The sequence below is a fragment of the Epargyreus clarus genome, unplaced genomic scaffold, assembly GCF_041222505.1.
Source record: "Epargyreus clarus isolate Ecla_fem2 unplaced genomic scaffold, WU_Ecla_fem_2.2 ptg000016l, whole genome shotgun sequence".
Taxonomy (NCBI): domain Eukaryota; kingdom Metazoa; phylum Arthropoda; class Insecta; order Lepidoptera; family Hesperiidae; genus Epargyreus; species Epargyreus clarus.
The window spans coordinates 585497-608198 of NW_027332224.1; the positions used below are offsets into that span (position 1 = coordinate 585497).

The following is a 22702-nucleotide window of genomic DNA, read 5'->3' on the forward strand; positions in this document are numbered from 1 at the left end:
GTAGCAGACGAGCATGCAGTCCACCTGATGGTAAGTGGCTACTGTTACACATGGACAACTGTAATCAAGCCCAGATAGGATAGGGTGTGGTGTTTTGATGATGAGGAGGAGGGGAGACTGGGGAGTGAAGAGAGAGCTGGATTAAGGGAAGAAGAAAAACAAAAGAAAAAGGTAAGTCTGGGAAATGTGGGAAAAGAGGAAAATTTAATATGATGAATAATATAACGGTATTCCCGTACAAAGGAGGGAGGGAAACGAAAGTGTGGGGAAAGTGGATAAATGGAGATGATGGGAGAAAGTAATAGAGAGGAAAAGTGGGTACAGGGAAAGTGAGTGTATTAGGGAGAAGGCGAAAGAAGGGAAAAGATAAAAGAGAGGAAAAGATGGCGGGACAATTTGTAAGTGGAAATTAGGGCAATAGAAAACGTAAAGGTGGAAACGGAATGCGTAGGGAAAAGAGGGGTTACGAGGGAAATGGGAAAAGAGGAAATAGGGGCAACGACGCACAGGGGAAAAGGGAAGAAAGAAAACAATAAACGCTTTCTACACTCAAAGCCCCACACTAGGATTCCCTGTGTCGTGGGTGCCATGGACACACACAGAGACAAATACACAAACACCCAGACCCAGAAACATAATAAATCTAAATTCGTCATTTAGATATCTGTCTGGCCGGGGATCGAACCCGGGACCCTTTGCGCGTCAGACCGGTATGGTGACCGCTCCGCCACGAGTGGCTAAAAGATTTTTCGGGAATAAGAAAAAACAAGAGGCTAGGAAGCGAAAATAATTCGAAGAGATGATTGGATAAGAAACAGAGAAACTTCCCCCTCACTGGTATAAGATAGAGATTGCAAACGGGGACGTGGTGGGGATGAGTGGCAACCGACCTGAATATGTTGTGGAGCTGCAGCTCCGCCGGGAAGCACTCGTGGATCACGTCGAGGGTCTTCATTATCTTGCTCTTCACTGAACCCAGGATGTCCGTGCCGAGTTTCATTAGTAATCTGGAATAGAGGACTTTTTTTAGTTGTTGCTATTATCTTAAATGGTTAAATTGGGAAGGCACCAATGTCACGCATATTTCTGCTTAACAACAGTAGCGTTAAGCGCTGTGTACATTTTTTTTATAATACAGGAGTAGCAGACGAGCATGCAGTCCACCTGATGGTAAGTGGCTGCTGCCGCCCATGGACATCTGTAATCAACCCCAGATAGGGTTAGATACTCCTACCTGAGGTCGGCCACAGATGCACCGCTACCCCTTAAGACTAAGCTGGAACGCCTCGGAAAAGTCTGTCTCCCTTACCACACCCTTCAAACCGGAACACAGCAGCGCTTAACACTGCTGTTATTAGGTAGAAATAGGTGTGGCGGTGGTGCCGCCGCAGTCAAACCACAAAGGGTTCTACCACCTCCAACAAGTCACAGTACATACGTCAGCTGCGATGTCCCCGCCTCCTACGCTCGCTCATGTGATCACGTGACGTCATCATCCAACATGTCCTAACGGCGTTGTCCTCTCAGCACCCCAGCGCACTTCCTCCGTGACGTCACCGCCTGCCGCCAGCAAGCCGTGACGTGACCGGCGGTCACCCGGCAGCGCCGTGACGTCACCGGCACCGCGTGTCGTGACGTCACCGGCGGCACCCACCTGAACATCAGCTGGTAGAGCCAGTCGCGCAGCTGGTGGCAGTGCACCAGCAGCAGCTCGCAGACGGCGTCCAGCAGCAGCGAGAACACCTTCGTGTGAGCGTCCACGAACATCTTGTTGAGGAGTTCCGTTAGGCGGCGGAGCTGGTCGTCGCTCAGCAGCCGACCGCTGTTCAGGTAGTTCGCCTGGAAGTAGAATACTCAGATTAATACACAAATAGAACTGAAATTTAAATCTAGAACTTAAATCGAGAACGGTATAATCTGCTTGTCAGATTTGTAAGACTACTGCAGATTATAATATTTGTAGAGTAAATGAGTTATGACCATTTCCCGCAACTAGTCAAGAAATGGTTACACACCTCTGAATCACGCTATCGAAGTTTCCTCAACATTTATTGATGAGTTGCGGAAAGTTGGTGCAATCACATACGAACATTTATAGTTTAACACACTATCCAGCAAGCGGTATATTGTATGGCTAACTTTTACCCGCGGCTATTTTGTGAGGGTTTTTCATCTACCGCTGAGGAACGGTAGTTTTTTTTGGTTAATAAGTACCTTATATTCTTAGTAGAACACTTGACAACATGTGTACAAAATATCATGACAATGACTAATGTAGATAAGGCACGAAAGTGTAAAATTGAAGAATAGTTGTTTTTTTTTGGAAATCACTCCGTCACAAATGCAATAATTAAGGATATTTAGTGTATATTCCGGGGATCTTTGTTTTTAGCTGATTTACATACATTTCAGAGATTGTTTGGTTTTGACGACCTTTTTTTTAGTTAATTAGCAACTGTGTTTGGTGCCCCCCGGACTATCGCCCTTGAGCCGTTACCTAGAACCCCGTGCCCAGGAGTGGGACAGTATGTGTGTAGAGTCCTCGTAAAACTGCTAGTTCGCTCTGAACATAGAATGAGTCGCGTCGCCGCAGCAAATTGTATGACTACACACAGTTCGCAACTACTTCAGAGCGGACTAGCAATGAAATGAAATGAAATATGTTTATTTTGTATAGGCCAACGGCGGCACTTACAAATTGTCAGTTACAATATATTCTTAAACTACTAACGGATCGGAACGCGACCACTACTGAGAAGATCCGGTAAGAAACTCAGTGGGTTTGTTTTTTTTAATTTTAAAAATAATTATTCTATTTTTAATTTTTTAATTTTTTTTTTATAATATAGGAGTAGCAGACGAGCATGCAGTCCACCTGATGGTAAGTGGCTACTGCCGCCCATGGACATCTGTAATCAACCCCAGATACGATTACATATTCCTACCTAAGGTCGGCCACAGATGCGCCGCTACCCCCGAGGAGTAAGCTGGAACGCCTCGGAAAAGTCTGTCTTCCTTACCACACCCTTCAAACCGGAACACAGCAGCGTATATATATTTTATATCACTCACTCGCGAGCTACTCAATTCTATTAGTTACGTGTACGTACGAGGTGCGTGAGTCCGTCCTTGCGCTCGGTCCAGTGCGTGCAGGCGCACAGCGCGATGATGTCGTCCGGCGGCGGCGGCGGCGGCGGCGAGCCCTCCCAGCCCAGCCGCGAGCCCGAGCCCCACGACACGCTCTGCGGGAACATTACATAACATACACACGTTACATACAACACATTGTACGACACGTCGTGACGTCACCACGCTCGAGGTGACATAACACGCGTCAGGACACGCTCTGCGGACATTACACAACACACACACACGCGTTACATATATGACACGTCGTGACGTCATCATGTTCGAGGTGACGAGATATTGCTAACCTATGTCATGACACGCTCTAAAACAACACACACACACACACACACGACATGTATTATACATCGTGACGTCATCACATCGCCGTGGAATGTTCTCGAGAAACAGATACCCCACGACACGCTCTGCGAACATTACATGCGTCACAACACGCTCTGCTACACGGACAATGCACATCGTGACGGCACGACGTTAGAACATTCTCGATATGCAAATACCCCACACCACGAGACATTCTAGAATGTTCTCGAGACATAGATACCGTACCCCACGACTACCCTCTACGACATAACACATAATACCATGACGTCACCATGTTGGAATGTTCTCGAAATATAGATACCACTACCATCACACCCTCTAGAACATTCTCGAGATGTGAGCTGTAGTCTGCGACATGCACAACACACTCATGTTCTCGGAATATAAACACTCCTATACCACGACACGCTCTATGACACATCACAACTAGTCCATTCAAATGTTACGATTAAAATTCCGAATATTGCATTTTTTTAGAGGACGCAATTTTATTTTTATTTAGCTACTGGAGATACATACAAAAACATGCGCCTTACAGACTCTACCTCATAGGTGGCGTAGAAAAGAGTTAGGAATGAATAAGTAAAGTTGTATGAATTTAACAAAAAAAAAATTAAGAATATATTTACAGTAAAAAAAAAATACAAAAATAAGTTAAACATTTCGTTTTGACCGGATTCTCGTGAGCATTGACGAACCCCGTCAACTTTGGAGCGCTGTAACAGCCATTTCAATTAATGTAATAAAGAAAAAATATAGGGTCAAACTTTTCACTTTTTTTTCTTACAACTTCTTTAATTCTTAATTTAGGGCAAAATATCGTTGTATTGTATTGTACAAACATATTTGTAGGCAAAACAATTTGCTAGAAATTATGACATTGCAAATTGTTTGTAAGACGCATATTTTCCGAGATATCTAAGTTATATATTGCGTCGGGATGCAGCAGCCAGGATACTGAAAGACCGAATTACTTACATATACGTATTTAATCAAAACAGAATATTACATGTTTTGGATTAAATCTAACCTAAATTAAAACTAACTATCCTAAGTGGTGACTTGCTGGGGCAATGTTAGCCAAAGTGAATTCCCACGTTCGGGACTGTACGATGGAAACGGAGCGGTGCTGCGGAGTCAGCGTTCCCACGGCACGGCGGCGGTGCAGGATCGGATGTCTTTCTAGTAATTTTGTTTAAGGCGAATTTCTAACTATGGTGATTAAGGCCAATATATAACATCTACACTAATATTATAAAGAGGAAATCTTTGTTTGTTTGTTTGGTTGTAATGAATAGGCTCAAAAACTACTGGACCGATTTGAAAAATTTTTTCCCCATTCGAAAGCTACATTATCCACGAGTAACATAGGCTATATTTTATATGAAATATATTTGATAAAAAGATTTTGAGGCGGTACAAAGTTTGCCGGGTCAGCTAGTCGCGAATAAAGTGTTTCCACCCCGTTTTCCAAGATGGCGGCCGGGGGGCAAGTGTGGCGACCCCACAAACTTGACGTTAAGCTTCTATTGATCCTCAGGCAAGTCGCAAAAATAAAATTGCGTCCTCTTAAAAATACAAAGCTCTTGTAACATTTCAATGGACTAAACGTTAGAATGTTCTCAAAATCAATACTCTATAACACAGAAAATGTTAGGTTTCGTATTATTTTACGTATATCTAGATCTCGAAGTCTAGGTTAGGTTAGGTTAATTATAATCTTGAATGTAATATTATAATTTTTCATCATTAAATTTAATAAACATAATTCATAATAAAATTATAGCACCATTATTAGTATGTTACTAAAATTAATCATATTAAATTAAAATTTAAAAATTAAAATTAAAATTTAAATACTAAAATGAGCTTAAAAACTCACAAAAACTAGCGATACTTATAAAACAGGTATGTATATAGCAACTTACATCATGTCGCCTGTAGGAATCCAAGCTCCTCTCAGAACAAACACTTGACGCCTCCGAATCATCATCCCTTCGTCCTTCGCACGTCGAACTGTCTTCTGGACTCTGTAATCAAAAAGAACTTTTATAAAATTACTGTCGTGCCGGTTTGCCTGTTCTACTATCTCCTCGTCCTAGGAATGGTAACCATATTGATTATTCGAAAAATCGTTTTTCTTTCGAGCGAAAACATCCAATTCAATCCAATATAGCCCAATGGTTGACTCAGCCTCTTGATTGAAGGGTCCGAGGTTCAAATCCCAGGCAAGCAACCCTGATTTTTCAAAGTTATGTGCGTGTTACAATTTAAATATCACTTGCTTAAACGGTGACGGAAAACATTGAGTACCTGTAAAACTTAAAAAAAAAATACTTCGTAAAAGTCTTCAAAGGTATATGAAGTCCACCAACAAGCACTTGTCCGGCGCGGTGGCTTACGGCCTTATCCTTCTCATTCTGAGAGGAGACCCGTGCCCAGCAGTGGGACAGTAATAGATTGTTGATGATACCATAGCCCAGCAGCAGTGTAAGGCATAATTAACTACTATTTTGTAATCTGGTTACTAACTAACTAACTAACTAACGTAACTATAGTAATCAAACCACATGATGTAGTTATTGATTTGATTGCTGCAATACAGTAGTTATAACTACTATCTATGTGAGCTACATACCCTGAGCGCTCCCTCCGCGTCCCTGGTCTGCTGCAGCAGCCGCAGCGTGGCGGTGGGAGCCCTCTCGCTCCTCTCCACTGACTCCCGCCGCCTCACGCCACCCACTACGCTGCCCGAGCGACCGGTTCTGGGGGGGATGGGGGGTTTATTAATACCTTTATTGATTAAAAATTACACTAGTGATTATATATAGTATATTATGATATAAGAGTAAGGTATGCGCATATGGGCCATTTAATGGTATGTGGCTACTGTAGCTTGTAGAAAATAATAATCAACCCCGAATAAGATTAATTGCTACCCCTGAGGGCTAAGTCGGAATGCCTAGGAAAACTATGTCTCCCTTACCACACCCTTCAAACCAGAACGCAGCAGCGCTTAACACTGTTGCTATGAGGCAGAAAAAGGTGTGACGATGGGTAGCGCATTATTCGTTTATGTATTGTATTAAAAATATGTTGGTAGGCTGAAGACTGAAAGTCATAGATTAGTAAAGATACTTCGCCGCTTTGAAATTGAATGAAGCCACAAATGGCTTATTATCGTAAGTTCTTTTTTTGAATTCTTGACAAATAAAAATATTTTTAGAGAAAATTTACGAATAAATAACGAATACTGCGTAATTTACATGAATTTACATAATAAATAAATAATTATGTCAAATATTTTAGGGATATTTTAGCACAGAGACGTGGCAAAACTTTTTTACGCAACTATTTCAATTCTCAAAACTGGGTACATTTTCTAGTTAGGAGTGAGTAATCTTTACTAATCTATGCTGAAAGTAAATAAAACACGCGCGTACGTACGTCAATAGTTAAACTTCTTTGGTAGAGAAAACAAAAAAAAATAGCAGACTTGCAATATTTATTACTTAACGTTGTAGTGTCAATTTTCATAGTGGTGTCGTGAGAATTCACTCTCACAATTTTTCTCAAACGTCCCAAAATAATTAAAACATATATAGTTGTAAGTGGTACAACACCTTGTGGTTCGACTCTGGTGGCGCTACCGCCACTTCTATTTCTACTTTATAACACCAGTGTTAGGCGCTGCTGTGTTCTGGTTTGAAGGGTGTGGTCAGGGAGGCATACTTATCCGAGGCGTTCCACCTTAGTCCTCAAGAGAAGCAGCGCATCTGTGACCTACCTCAGGTAGGAATATCCGATCCTATCTGGGGTTGTTTCCAGATGTCCATGTGCGGCAGTAGCTTACCATCAAGTGGACTGCGTGCTCGTCTGCTACTCCTATATTATAATTCTAGTATATCGCTCACCTGGTGGGGCTGGTCTCCCGGGAGCCGGCGAGCGAGCGCGGGATGCCGGAGGGTCTGCGGCGCGCGCCCGACAGCGACAGCGGCCCGCTGCGCGGCGACGGCGACGACGACCGGGACGTCGCTGCCGACACACGGCATATTATGTTAGTGTTGTGTGTGTGTGTGTGAGGGGGCGAGGGGGGGGGGAGGGAGATAGGAGTAATTGAACAACGACGACTAGGATGTCATTGCCGACATAGTAGTGGTCAGCGTGTTGTATGTGTGTGTGAAGGGTGGGGAAGCAGGGGAGATATGATTAAACGACAAGAAAAAAAAAACAGAAACAAACGACAACGTTGTCAAATCCATTCTATCTGTGTGATAATTGACATTTGATTTACTGACGATCGATGTTGAATGATCCATTCGTCGACGTCGCTGCCGAAACATGGGCGATTAGTGTGTCATGTGTGTGTACTAAACCACAGGGTCCGACTCGCATTTGTTAAGTTTTTTTTTCAATAACAACTAAAACACAATTAATCCTAAAGTTAGAAAAAATATCTCCTGTGACAAAAAAAATCTTATGCTACGACCGCGCCTGCGTCCAGGATTCAAGATATACTCACGTGTAGATTGCGAGACTCCAGGCCTGGACCGCGAGCGTCCCACAGTTCGTTCTGGACTGGCCGGTACCGCTGCTGTGGGCGTGGCCGGGGAACGCTTCGCACGGGCTGTATTTAAACACACATAGTTTTATTATTATAAGCTTTTGTTTTATTATTATAACCTTTTAATGTTTGTTCGTATGTTCGTACGGGTCATATCTTGCTAAATTTCAAATTATTCAACCCCAACGATTCGTTTTTACAATTTGAATAGTGCAAGTGGTGGCAATCTTAGTGGTCAGAGCGTAGTGACACCACTGTTACAATAATTTCTTTTTAAATACATATAAGACGCTTTCTAGACTCACAGCCCCACACTAGGATTCCCTGTATCGTGGGTTCAATAGACATGTGGATGATTATATAATAAACTTCACAATTAGTAGTTAATTTAAATGACGCAAACTTCAATAAAACAATGGAATATACATAACGGATAAATGAGTGAAAATGAATTAAATTGTTTACATGAAACATTGCAAAATAATTAAATAATGAAATTTGAAACAAGTAGTTGATTGCAACAAAAAAATATAGCAAAAATATTTATGATTTTCTTAATTATTTATGGTATCATTAATACGAATAAAAATTGCTTAATATAATGATATACTCACGATGAAATTAAAATCAAATTATGTTACAGACAAAAGCGACTTTTTACTCGAGGAGGGTTATGTTTCCAAGTACATACGGTATATTTGAATGTATGTCTCATTCTTTGTCACGCTGCAGCACAAACGGCTTTACGGATTAACATATGAGGTGTCGTTGGATTCCTCTAAATTGTGGGACTGACATACGGCTATATTTTGTAAGCATTTGAGTTCTTGTTTTCGAAATAATTCTCTACTATTTTATATATTACTAGCCGACCAGGCAAACGTTGTGTTGCCATATAAAAAATTACTTAGGGATATGAAAAACAGATAGTAGCCGATTCTCAGACCTACTGAATATGCATATAAAATTTGGTGAAAATCGGTAAAGCCGTTTCGGAAGAGTACGGTAACTAACATTGTGACACGAGAATTTTATATATATGATTTGATTAATATTTTTGTATGACAGAAAGCAACTGTCGCGTTCCATCGTTGATTAATATACTGAATTACATTTTTTTTAAAACTAGTCATAAATAATTTAATTAAAACATAAAAGAGAAAAATCTCAATATTTTTTAATATTATTTGATCAACATCTTTTGTATGACAGAAAACACCTGGCGTTCCACCGCTGACCGACATTTTCCATTACAATTATTTTTGAAACAAATCAAAAGTGCTTCAGTAAAAACATCATTAAAAAAAACTCAACTATACAAGATCCTAAAAACTTTTGTCTGTAACACATAATTACGATGAATATCACTCATAACTCAATTAAATCACATCTACACATATTATTTGTCAATCTACACAACACATTCACAAAAGCATAGTACCTTGCTGTGCGACTTCCCCCTCTGAGGCGAGCATGAATAGAAACAATCATTAATACTTCTTCAACACAACAAAACAAATAAAACTCCTTATAAACATTTCTGATATTTATATTGTACTTATAGTAATAAATTCTTCGTGTAATTCTTTGATAGTTTTCGAATTAGAAAGCTGAAAGGTTTCATAACACATTTTAGATACGACAAAAAATTTACGTTTTAATTAATTTTACAGTGATAAATTATGTATATTTAGAGTCACAATTATGTAAGTGCAAAGATCATATGGGTACCAGGCGTGAATATATTGATACGACCTACTTATACAAATATGTATATATACACATTTTTATATTTTTTAATCATAATAAACATTATTTGAAGGTGGTAGAACCTTTTATGGTTCGACTCCGGCGGCACCACCGCCACACCTATTTCTACCTAATAACAGCAGTGTTAGGCGCTGCTGTGTTCCGGTTTGAAGGGTGTGGTAAGGGAGACAGACTTTTCCGAGGCGTTCCAGCTTAGTCCTCAGGGGTAGCGGCGCATCTGTGGCCGACCTCAGGTAGGAATATCTAATCCTATCTGGGGTTGATTACAGATGTCCATGGGCGGCAGTAGCCATTTACAATCAGGTGGACTGCATGCTCGTCTGCTACCCTTATATTATAAAAAAAAAATAAGATTGTTTGAATTACCTATATGGCGAGTAAATAGGCAAGTTAACGGGCATTTTTACCATACACATGCCACTTGTAAACATTTAAATAATTCTCACCAAATACTGCACATAGATGCAATAAAATTGTGCATTTTACACTTGTCAACTTATTCACGCTTGGTACGGATATATTCGATAGAAATGCATTAGAATGAGGCGCGTCGCCTTCAACCGCCTCTCCCGACAGCGACACTGCTGCCGTCTGGCGGAGGGTACCATAAACACCAGAGACAATGTTGCTGCACAGTTTGCCACTTTTTAAGTGTTTGTTGTACAAATCATATGTATAGTCTGATTCATAATTAGGTGTCCAAAATGTAAACAAACAAATGTCACTGTCAAAATTAACAAGAAACAAAAACTTTAACAAACTCAACAAAAAACTAAAACTTTACAATTATTCACAATTTAATAAACGCGCTATAAAAACGATAATACATGCGAGTTCGATTACAATCACAAAAATGATTAATATCAGCTACGAAACTTAAAAATGACGGCACAAGAAATGTTTTGGGTTCCGATTGTGTTACCATTATTACATATTAATTTTCTACCATAAACCTTGTTTTTTATTATTATTACTGTATGGAACAAAATTGAGGTAATATAAATATAAGAAAATGTGAATTGATCTTAATATTTTTAGATTATTATTTTATTATTGTTGTATTAATTTAATATTGTCAAAAATAAGAAACTACCATTTGAAACGTATTTTCTTGATAGGTCAACACCTTTGTTTACATTTTGGACACCTAATTATGAATCAGACTATAAGTATCATTTGCATTTACGTCATTGTAATTCTAAATATAAATTTTTATTCTTTTTTTGATAAAATTTATGTTTGCTTCTCAGATGGTACTTGAGTGTAAAGATTGCTTTTTATTGTACATAAAATTAATTTATTTCTATAAAGAGATTCTTAATACCAAATTTTATTATTAAGGGAGGGGGTAATTGTGTCTAATATAATATGGGTATGTCTGTTTATTGTATTAGTAGTAGTATTCGTTACACCACATGTCTTGTGGTGTTAATAAATTTTGATTAGTATTAACTTAAAGACTAATTTTTAGTTTGTGGTGTTTGTCCAAAAAATTTAGTTTTCCTAGATGTACCTTGAACACAACAAGTTTACGGAACATTGGTCTAGGGTTATAATCCGCTAACTGTGGTACTGTGTCACATTGCGTGGAGTATTTTTGGGGGTTAAAGTGGGAGTGCAGTGGGGTAGGTGGTGGTGTAATGTTGTACCAGTAAGTGGCATAGTAATGTTTACTTGCCTGAATGAAGGGTAAGGTAAAGTTGTTTGTGTGCGACTTTGTGTGTAGGGGTCTGTGCATGTGTTCGTGCAAACCCCCCTGTGTATGTGTGTGTGTGTGTGTGTGTGTGTGTATGTGCTCATGCACATACGCTAGGTATAGGTTCTTGTGTTTGTGTGCGCCTGTGCGTATGTGTTCGTGCACACGTTTGTATGCGTGTGTGTGTATGTGTTCGTGCACACGTTTTTATGTCTGTGTGTGTGTGTGTGTACGTCCATCCGTGTAGTATATACTCACGCAAGCTAGCGGTCCCGGCGGACACCTTAGCGCGTGCCAGATGCGAGTACAAGGCTCTCGCTCGAGCCCGCTGCGCCGCCGCCGCGTCCACGGCTGATACGGAGCGAGCCGCGCCGCCACACGCGCCGGGGGACCGCTCTGGGGGGACGGGGTTAGGGGTACGTGTAGAAACAAACTGACGGATATGCCTGCGCGTAGAGTTGTTAGGGGCAGGCCTTTGAACCTTTTCACTTTTTTTTGGTTTATTATAAGAGTAGCAGACAAAGTGGCTACCGCCGCCCATGGACATCTGTAATCAACCCAGATAGGATTAAATATTCCACTTGACGGTCGGTCACATATGTGCCGCTACCCCTGAGGACTAAACTAAAATGCCTCGGATAAGTATGTCTCAGCAACTCGTCGCAAGATGGCGTAGTTTTCGTAAAATCAAGCTCCAAATAGAGACTTGAAGCACTACTTAGGATTGATCAAATAGTTATCACACTTTACCAAAATACACTAAGTTTTCCTAATTATATTTCATTAAGCACATTTGGAAAACAGAATAGTACATTTTAGGCCTGAGACAGAGTTGCGCACGCCAATGGAACACATAAGTTGAGAAAATCCCGCACACCCATGTAACACATAGTGCAATTTTACATACATTACTACATATATGACGAAAGTAGCGATAGATCATGCAGTCCACCCTATTTGAAGTGGACACTGATACTAACAGATAAATTGTATTAATAACAGATAAAAGTCTATCTTTATTTATATTGGCGTGTACGTATTACCCGTCGTTTTCAGGATACAAAAAAACTTTTCTTACATCATAAAAGTATTGCATTATTTTCTTAGAAAAATAAATTAATCTATTATAATAATAAATTGACAGATTACGTATTGATAAATTTGGAAACCAATGAACAATTATTGTACGCCCCAATACTTAAGAGGCCCGCTATATATTTTACATATATGTATATAATCGAGACCTCTCATAGCAACGGGTATGTGCGATATAGGAGGCCTCTCCTGCGAGGCGCGCCTCTTACGCAGCGAGTTCGTACGACTCAGACCGGAGACTAGGTTCTCCGTTGACGCTGATTATGTACAATATAATAATATATAAAGTAGAGAAAGTCATATCAAACCCGATCCGTTTTTATTGGTGGCATGTAACAAAAGTATATAAATTTTAATGTTGTGTAAAATAATGTTGTAACGATAAATTTGGTGGAAAATTCCAAAAAAAAAAAAAACAATGTGAGCCGTCACGGGACGCCTGGGAGATGTGAAACATCGACATTATTTTGTAAAAGTAATATGCAGAAAAGAACATATTGTGATAGGAACTAAATATAATGATAGTCATAATGATAAAATAACAACAATCATTTTTGATGTGAAACATCTATAGCCGCACGTAAAACCGATTTTTGCGCATGGCGACGCGTCGCCACACCATACACACTACTGCATATAGACTGTATATATATATATACCATCGTATATCGTGGCGACGCGTCGCCACTGCATGCGTCGCCACGCCAGAAATCGGTTTTACGTGCGGCTATAGATGTTTCACATCAAAAATGATTGTTTAAAATGTACATACAGTCCATTTGATTAACGCCTATAATTAAAAAGCAATCCATCCAACATTGGGCCAACTAAAGACCTATATTAATTAATTGTAGTTGGTATTAAGTTAGGATTAAAACTACTTCGCAACAATCCGTTTAAACCATGCAGTATGTACCACCCTCCCTCCCACAAAGGATGCGTGCAGATGCAAAAAATTAAAAATATACACCACCATCATAGATTAGTAAAGATTACTCACTCCTAACAAGAAAATGTACCCAGTTTTGAGAATTGAAATAGTTGCGTAAAAATGTTTTGCCACGTCTCCGTGCTAAAATGTCCCTAAAATATTTTAAATAATTATTTTATTCGTAAACTTTCTCTAAAAATGTTTTTATTTGTCAAGAATTCAAAAAAAGAACTTACTAATAAGCCGTTTGTGGCCTCATTCAATTTCAAGGCGGCGAAGTATCTTTACTAATCTATGACCACTATACATACCACTACAATGTGTTTCGCTCAAACGGAGCATCATCAGGGTAAGTTGACTCTACGACGGTTAATCGTTAAACGTACCCTGTCGTAGAGTGGGAGGGAGGGTGGTACATACTGCATGGTTTAAAATATATACCATCATACATATTTGTAGCGGATTGTTGCGAAGTAGTTTCAATCCTAACTTAATAGCATGGATTTCCGCAAAGTAACGCCTGATACAATCAACTATCTAATTGTAGTTTGAAGAAATTGACAAATTTCAATCGTAGGCAAAACACTGGATAGATTGATTATTAATAATTTGCGAAGTCCCTGTCATATGGACATTTGTAATTGACTCAAATTGGACAGGAGTCCTATGAAATGTGTTTCTACCCCTGAGGACTAAGTTGGAACGCCTCGTATGAAAGTATCTCTCTTATCACACCCTTCAAAACTTTACACTGCTATAATCAGACAGTTATAGTTATGACGTAATTATGAATTTACACATTCATTCACCAATCATCTCTCGTGTCTTTCAAACCATCAAATATATTTATCTGTAGATATTTACATACACATTCTTGTATGTGCTAACAGCAATTAGAACCCAGGGTATAGTTGTGTGGGTGTATGGGTGTTCAAGAAGTGTTTATTCATTAATCAGTAATTTATTGTTAAAAATAACAAGTACAAAAATTTTTTTTACAAAAATACAACCGACTTCTATGTCACTACAAAGTAATAAAAAATTCAAATAAATGTTGGTTTAGTACATATTTCTGAAGTCGGCGCTCAATATATTTCGTTGGATAACGATGTAAACAGCGTGTCTAATATGTGCGCCGACTTCAGAAATATGTACTAAATCAACATTTATTTGAATCGTCTCTATACAATAAAAAAAGATTTATTAAAATCGGTCCACCAACGGCGGAGTAATTCGTGTACATACATAAAAAAAAAGACACCGGCCGAATAGATAACCACCTCCTTTTTGAAGTCGGTTAATAAAACGATAGTTTTTTTTTTTATAATATAGGAGTAGCAGACGAGCATGCAGTCCACCTGATGGTAAGTGGCTACTGCCGCCCATGGACATCTGTAATCAACCCCAGATAGGATTAGATATTCCTACCTGAGGTCGGCCACAGAAGCGCCGCTACCCCTGAGGACTAAGCTGGAACGCCTCGGAAAAGTCTGTCTCCCTTACCACACCCTTCAAACCTGAACACAGCAGCGCCTAACACTGCTGTTATTAGGTAGAAATAGGTGTGGCGGTGGTGCCGCCGGAGTCGAACCACAAAGGGTTTTACCACCTTCAAACCGTGGTGTTCACAATGTAGTGATCTCTGTTTATACCTTAAGGGTGATTGTCCACCGCCGTCGTTACCGGACCGTCACCGAGTATGAGATTATTTCGGGACGACTCTAATATGACCATGCGGTGGACAAGCGGCTATAGTAAATGTATGTACCGCTACTTCGGCGCCGTCATCTAGTTCTATGTGACAGTCCGGTCACGGCAGCGGTGGACAATCGCTCTAAGAGTGTGCATTTTATATAGAATATTATTATTATCATTCTAAAGGTGTTTTAATTAAATATTATTATTATTATATTATATACATTTATTATACAATTTACAATTATGTCACAGGGTTTCAATTTTATATATAATTAATGCTTATTCATAAAAAGTAATTATCGTAATAAACAATTTGATATCAACGATAACGGAATGCAAATACAAATAAAATTTTTTCTTAAATGATTTATTAATAATGTAACTCACCAGAAACGCTGGCAGACGGACTTCTAGCGCGGGTCAGTGTTCTTCTTTCTGTAATTAAACAATTGAGACGTTCATATTTCTATGATGATAAAAATAACCTTACTTAACATCAAAATATAACTATTTTTGGCACACTTTTGTTCGAATATAAACCCCAAATATTATAAGTTCCCTAACTTTCACATTCTTCACATCTTACAAATTGAGATTATGCTTACCAATGAAGACTTTGCTTAAGTTTTGCTAATATAATCTAACCACACAACACTGGTTCACTTGAAATAAGTAATCTAATTTGCACTTTTCAAGAGAGTAAGTAACCTTTAAGTAATTTGATACTCAAACGCCTTCGGGACACTTTTAACCCAATCTGAATTTGGGCCATTTGACCCAAAATCAATATTAGGTCACTCTTCAATTCCCTCAATTATCTTCATTGAGTGATTCAAGACTATAGTCCGATTCATAATTAGGTGTCCAAAATGTAAACAAAGGTGTTGACCTATCAAGAAAATATGTGTCAAATGGCAGTTTCTTATTTTTGACAATATTAAATTAAGACATCGATAATAAAATAATAATCTAAATAAATTAAAATCAATTCACATTTTCCAATATTTATATTAACTCAATTTCATTTCATACGGTAATAATAATAAAAAACAAGATTTATGAGAAAAAAAAAAAATTGTGATAATGGTCACACAATCGGCATCCAAAACAATTTTTGTGCCGCCATTTTTAAGTTTCGTAGTTGATATTATTCATTTTCGTGGTCGTGATCGTTTTGTTTGTGTATTAAGTTTTTGTTTTATGTTGAATTTTGTGAAAGTTTTCGTTTTTGTTAATTTGTTAAGATTTGCAATACCTGTAATCGTATTTTGACAATGACATTTCTTTGTTTACATTTTGGACACCTAATTATGAATCAGACTATAGTTTAAACTAGTTGTAAGTCACTTGTGAGTCTTGTGATCCAAGATTAGTCTTTGGTCACTTTTAACTCTCCCAATCTACTTTGGGTCACTTTTGACCCTCAAACCATTTTGGGTCATTTTTGACCCACAACCAATTTTGATCTACTTTTGACCCCCAACCACCCCTAGGCCACTTCCAACCCCCAACCACCCCGGCCCCCTCACCGGTGCCGACGTGGTGCAGACTGTCGACGGAGCCGCCGCGCTCGCGCTCGAGCTGCTTCTGCGCGGCCGCGTCCAGCCGCAGGAACAGCTGCTCCGCGTCCTCGGGGAACTGCCGCTTGTACGCCCAGTACGCTCTGCGGGATAAAAATATAAAGTGTTAGATAAAAAAAATTGCATCCACACGGTCGGCACTTGCCACGGACTCCAAACATCTACAAAGTACAAACGTGCGTACGCGCAAGCACTCGCGAAAAATCATCTGTGATTTATTAAAGAAATCTACACTCCATTACAGTGATTATAAAAGCTTGCAAATCTATACGAACCAATGCAAATGTTCTGTCCGCAAGTTTTAGTTTGTAAGTTTGTCGAGGTTTGGCAAGCGTGCGGACACGGCATTACATATTACAATGTTAGAAATATATTTTTTTTATTACATGTTATAAATGTTGGACGTTTCGTCTCTTTCTACACTCATTACTCCACATTAGGGTTCCTTGTACCGTGGGTGCAATGGACACAGAGAAAGAAGAATACACAAAAACTCAAACCCGCAACAGAAATCTAAATTCATTATTTACATGTCTGACAATGCGGGGTTCGAACTCGAAACCCTTCGCATCTTTACCGATATCTATGATAATCAAAGTTTTGCTTGTCAAAGATCGATATCTGACAATTTCTGATATGGTATTGAAATTTGAAGGTGATAGAACCCTTTGTGGTTCGACTTCGGCGGCACCACCGCCACACCTATTCCTGCTTCATAACAGCAATGTTAAACGCAGCTGTTGTTCTGGTTTGAAGGGTGCGGCGTATCTGTGGCCAACCTCAAGTAGGATAATATAATCCTATCTGGGTTTGATTACAGATGTCCATGGGTGGCAGTAGTCACTTAACATCAGGTCAACTGCACAGGTGCCAGGGGCGTCCCGCGCTGTCTTCGTCCCGCTGATATCTACAACTATTGCGACGCGACTCATTTCTACATTCAGAGCGGCCTAGCAGTTTGGCGCGGACTGTACCCACCGTCGCCCATAGTTCCTGGCCGAGCTGTCCGCGTCGACACATGCGCGACGGATGGCGTCCCGTACCGCCGGCTGCTGCTTCTCTATAGACTGAGCCGTCCAGCGTTCCAGCAGCAGCACCAGGATCTCGCTGGAGAAAGAACAGGCCAATATTGATCATATCCAAGCTTATGATGGGAGATTACGTTGTTATTGCACGCACAGAATCTTGTTAAGAGAGGAACAAGTTATATCATTGAAGGTCGTGGTCAGGATCTTAGTGGTGGGAAGAGTCACAGACTAATTGAATATGGGTAGCATATGATCTTATTGGGAGGATATTGCTTAAGGTAGAGGGCCGTTCAAGTATTACGTAAGCACTATTCGGGCTTTGCTTAGCTTATTTTAGATGACATGGAGGGTAGGGGAGTCTAGATGATGATCACATCATCAGTAGAGTATTTACTTGTTTACACGAATGACAACACTCACGTTGTTTTTGCTTGGAAACAAAACACATTTCCCACAAATAATTCATACGTTTAGGGATTCTTCAAATTATAATTATTATATAAAAAAAAAAACAATACATTAATTGAAAAATGTTTACTTAAGCATGGGGAGGGGGCAGCTTTGCTTACTTTTGCTGACTAGGGGGATGGGGGGGGGGGTAAATAATTGAAATAAATGTGCTTACGTCATACTTGAACGTCCCCTAGGGAGGAACAGTCATTAATTAATATCATTGAAGGTCGTGGCCCAGGATATCGCTGGGAGGAAATGAGTTAAAAATTAATATGAAGTGCTACTGTGTTCACGTTTATAGGATGTGGTAAGGGAAGTATAATTATCCAAGGTGTTCCAAATTCCAATTCCTTAGAGGTAGCAATGCATCTGTGGTCAAAATTAGGTAACTTTTCTAATATTTTTTGAGTTTGATTACAAATGTGAGACAGATTGAAGGTGGTAGAACCCTTTGTGGTCCGACTCCGGCGGCGCCACCGCCACACCTATTTCTACCTAATAACAGCAGTGTTAGGCGCTGCTGTGTTCCGGTTAGGAGGGTGTGGTAAGGGAGATAGACTTTTCCGAGGCGTTCCAGCTTAGTCCTCAGGGGTAGCGGCGCATCTGTGGCCGACCTCAGGTAGGAATATCTAATCCTATCTGGGGTTGATTACAGATGTCCATGGGCGGCAGTAGCCACTTACCATCAGGTGGACTGCATGCTCGTCTGCTACTCTCATATTATAAAAAAAAAAAAAGCTGATCACAGTGTGAATTAGTCACATACTTGTCAGAGGCGTTCCGACTTAGTCCTCAGAACTACCAAAGCATGTGATCGACCTCAGGAGTTGATTATAGATGTCCATAGGCGGCAGTAACCACTTACCATCAGATGGACATCATGCTCATTTGCCACTTGTATAATATAAAAAAGGCTTACCAATTTAAAAAAAAAAAACAAAAATCGAAACATGACGTCACTCACCCCAAAGTAGAGCGGATCTCCTTCGACTTGTTCGTAGTGAGGTTCGTGGCTAGCACGGGAATCAAACGCGGCGAGTGCACGTACAGCACTATGTACCGTACGCACACGTTACCCGCCGACGACACCACCTGAAAACAATCATTATAATAATATGATTAACTCGAATAGTTTCAATAAAGTTCTCATATTAATACGTGAAATGAATTCAGAAATAGAAATAGATTATTCTTTGTTATAGCCGTGGAAAAAAACTTGGGCATTTGAATATTGGTGAGATCTGAATATTGCGCCCCGGGCAAGATTAGAATACTCTCGTCCTCACAATATTTATTCCAAGAAAGGGGTTTAATTATCTTAATCGGTATACTTAAAAAAAATAGATTCATTTCAATCTACGCCTCTGGCAATTGCCCTTATCCGCGAAAAAGTAAGTAATAATTTTACAACACATACAAATACACACAAAAAATACTTTCCTTTAGTAGCAAACAAACCAACCTTTTTTTTAAATACACTATCTACTTTCTCTATGGCTTTCGACGCCATATAATATGTTATTTCTAAATTTTACAATTTATATGACTAAATTTTACAATTTGACATGATTGCACACCATTGTAATGGTAGAATGTACGATCTTCTCTTGCTATAACCATCTTGTGAACTACATTCTTGCAATTGCAATAAAGTCCATTTAATTCCAAAAACACACGCACACACGCTCACATGCATCGTTACATTCCCGCACACACGCACACGCGTGACGTCACCCACCTTCGCGGAGTTCTGTATGAGGTTGATCAACTCTTGCAGTATGTATAAACTGAACTGCTCCAGCTTGGTCTTCAGCACCTTCGCCATGTGAGCTATCGTTATGCACGCCTCGCGTACCACCTGAGAATATGAAAAATAACATGCTTAAATAATAATAATAATAATCATTTATTTCAGACAATATAGACAAAGATACAAAAGTATAATTGAATAAAGAGGTCCATATCATATATACCTTACAGACTAACATACATACTAATATATACTTATAACTAAATCACGTATTTGCGGCGACGTGAGACGCGGGTCTGGTGGTTTCCGGGGATGCTCTTCTTCCGCGGTACTTCCGGAACACAACTCCCTTCGGCCACAGGTCTTCTTTTAGGAATGTCAAAGACATTTTCCACACTCGCTAGGATTCCGTGTCGTGTCATGTAACACACACAACACACAGACCCAATACATATACCTAAACTCATCAGGTCATTCAGTTTTCTGTCTGGCCGGGGATCAAACCCGGAACCCTAGGTGCGTCAGATCGGTATAGTAAGTGCTCCGCCACACATTTTGAGACATGTTTTCATACATTTCTTAACGCTTAATACGCTTCGTCATCCCGTTTAATACGCCTAATTCGTAACTGGCCAAAGGAACTGGCCTATGTTTCAAGACAACTTGCCATGGTAAAGCAAATAAAGAGATACTGACTGTCCTGCTGGCCTGTGCCAATTCTGATGGATCAGAAAAGTTACGTTTGCTAGTTATTGGTAAGGTAACCAAAATAAATAAATACTTTAAATAACATAAATATAAATACACTATGAATTTAAGGTAATTTATTCATGCATAGTTTAATCATTTTATACAGTATATTAAATTAGAACATAATGCATAATACTAGTACGTCTTATTTTCCTTGTCTCGCTTAATACGCTTTCACGCTTAAGACGCTTTTTTGGTTGGGTCCCTATGAAATCGTCTTAAACGGGTTTTACTGTATTACCATTGTATAAAAAAAAAGTTGTCATTTGTGGCTAGGTAGATTTCGGAAATTTATTTCCTCATGTATAAGGAAAATTGTGGCAAAAAAATGGGTGGTTAAATATGCGAAATGTAAAAAAAGAAATAGCTAGTTATTAAAAATACGAGAGTATAGTTTGTGTAAAAATGGGTAAATAATTCTGATAGCACACACCTGACTCCTGAGGTCCTTGATGACGACGAGGAAGGGCACGGAGAGCTCCTTGAGTTGCGCCGCGAACTCCGTCGGGTACTGCACGTGAGCGTTCGCCACTAGCAGCGAACGGATCTTCTTCAACTGTACAAATATTTTAATTTTATTCGTTAGTCCAAGGAATAAGTCTGAGATAATACTTAGATATGATTAATGGTTTGAAGGTGATAGAACCCTTTGTGGTTCGACTCCGGCGGCACCACCGCCACATCTATTTCTGCCTAATAATAGCAGTGCTACTGTGTTCGGGTTTGAAACGTGTGGTAAGGGAGACAGACTTTTCCGAGGCGTTCCAGCTTAGTCCTCAGTAGCGGCGCATCCGTGGCCGACCTCAGCTAGGAATATCTAATCCTATCTGAGGTTGATTATTAACAATACTAACTCGGGTGGATTATTAACAGGATATTGAAGTAATTATTTAAAAGACAAAATTATAAAATCTAATACCTTTAAACGAGCAAACAAAAAAATGTGTTAAATAGCGACATATAACTCCCATGTCCACCATTCGCATCTTATAACTTCACAGATACGTTTTTTGGTCATGTACGCCACATCAGAAATCCTCACTTCTGACGTGGCCTACATGACCAAAAATCATGCAATCCCCATTCCAGCGGGATATAATTCACACATTTGTATTAAATAAGGGTTTCGTCATTTTTCACATTTCGCGGGTTTGCCACTCGTATACTATTATTTTTTTGGATTATTTTCCAATCATGTATGCCATAAGCACTGCGTGACACGAAAACGCATCACAAATCACTTTATACCAACTGCAGCAACCTGCTACTCTCATTCCATCACCTTACAGAGCCTCAGATTACTCCGGTAATACCTAAATATCGACTAAGAGCCATTTTCTACATACCGCATCAACCCGCTTCTCCCACTCCGCGCCCTTATCCCCCAGCAGGGCAGCAGCATGTCTACAGAGGTCCTCCAACCCCCTCGCCCCGTACACCGCAGCTGGTGCTGTGGCAGCGAAGGCCGCTTCGAAGGCCTCTGATGACACCGCACCAGCTTCACCGGTACTACCGCCACCGCCACTACTCGACACTGTGGAAATGTATACATAATTAGACTTTTCCGAGGCGTTCCAGCTTAGTCCTCAGGGGTAGCGACGCATTGTAGCCGACCTCAGGTAGGAATATCTAATCCTATCTGAGGTTGATTATTAACAATACAACTCAGGTGGATTATTAACAGGATATTGACGTAATTATTTAAAAGCCAAAATTATAAAATAAATATACATTGAGAAGTAAGAAATTTTAGCGTGAAGTAAGTTAGGAGAATTGTGTCATAGCAAGAGGATTTAAAAAATTGAGGATTCATGTAAAAGTTAATATTATAAAAGTTGAATGTGACACGTGAAATTAAATAATTTTAAAAGACATGTAAAAAATAAAAGAAAAGGACGCAGCTTAAAGAAATAAGA

At 39.6% G+C, this 22702-nt stretch overlaps 1 protein-coding gene across 1 annotated transcript in view; it reads right to left on the bottom strand.

The window, feature by feature from the left end:
- Positions 1–22702, bottom strand: part of chb (CLIP-associating protein) — a 75417-nt gene that overhangs the window by 24739 nt on the left and 27976 nt on the right. The window contains exons 10-25 of the mRNA XM_073081476.1: positions 22133–22313; positions 21220–21342; positions 20025–20144; positions 19251–19378; positions 17784–17912; positions 16755–16888; positions 15613–15660; positions 12746–12853; positions 11760–11897; positions 7994–8098; positions 7386–7506; positions 6110–6236; positions 5400–5501; positions 3111–3242; positions 1655–1839; positions 891–1007 (exon numbers count right to left, since the gene is read on the bottom strand). Coding sequence (XP_072937577.1) covers positions 891–1007; positions 1655–1839; positions 3111–3242; positions 5400–5501; positions 6110–6236; positions 7386–7506; positions 7994–8098; positions 11760–11897; positions 12746–12853; positions 15613–15660; positions 16755–16888; positions 17784–17912; positions 19251–19378; positions 20025–20144; positions 21220–21342; positions 22133–22313 — 1998 coding nt within the window. The remainder of the gene's footprint in view (positions 1–890; positions 1008–1654; positions 1840–3110; positions 3243–5399; positions 5502–6109; positions 6237–7385; positions 7507–7993; positions 8099–11759; positions 11898–12745; positions 12854–15612; positions 15661–16754; positions 16889–17783; positions 17913–19250; positions 19379–20024; positions 20145–21219; positions 21343–22132; positions 22314–22702) is intronic.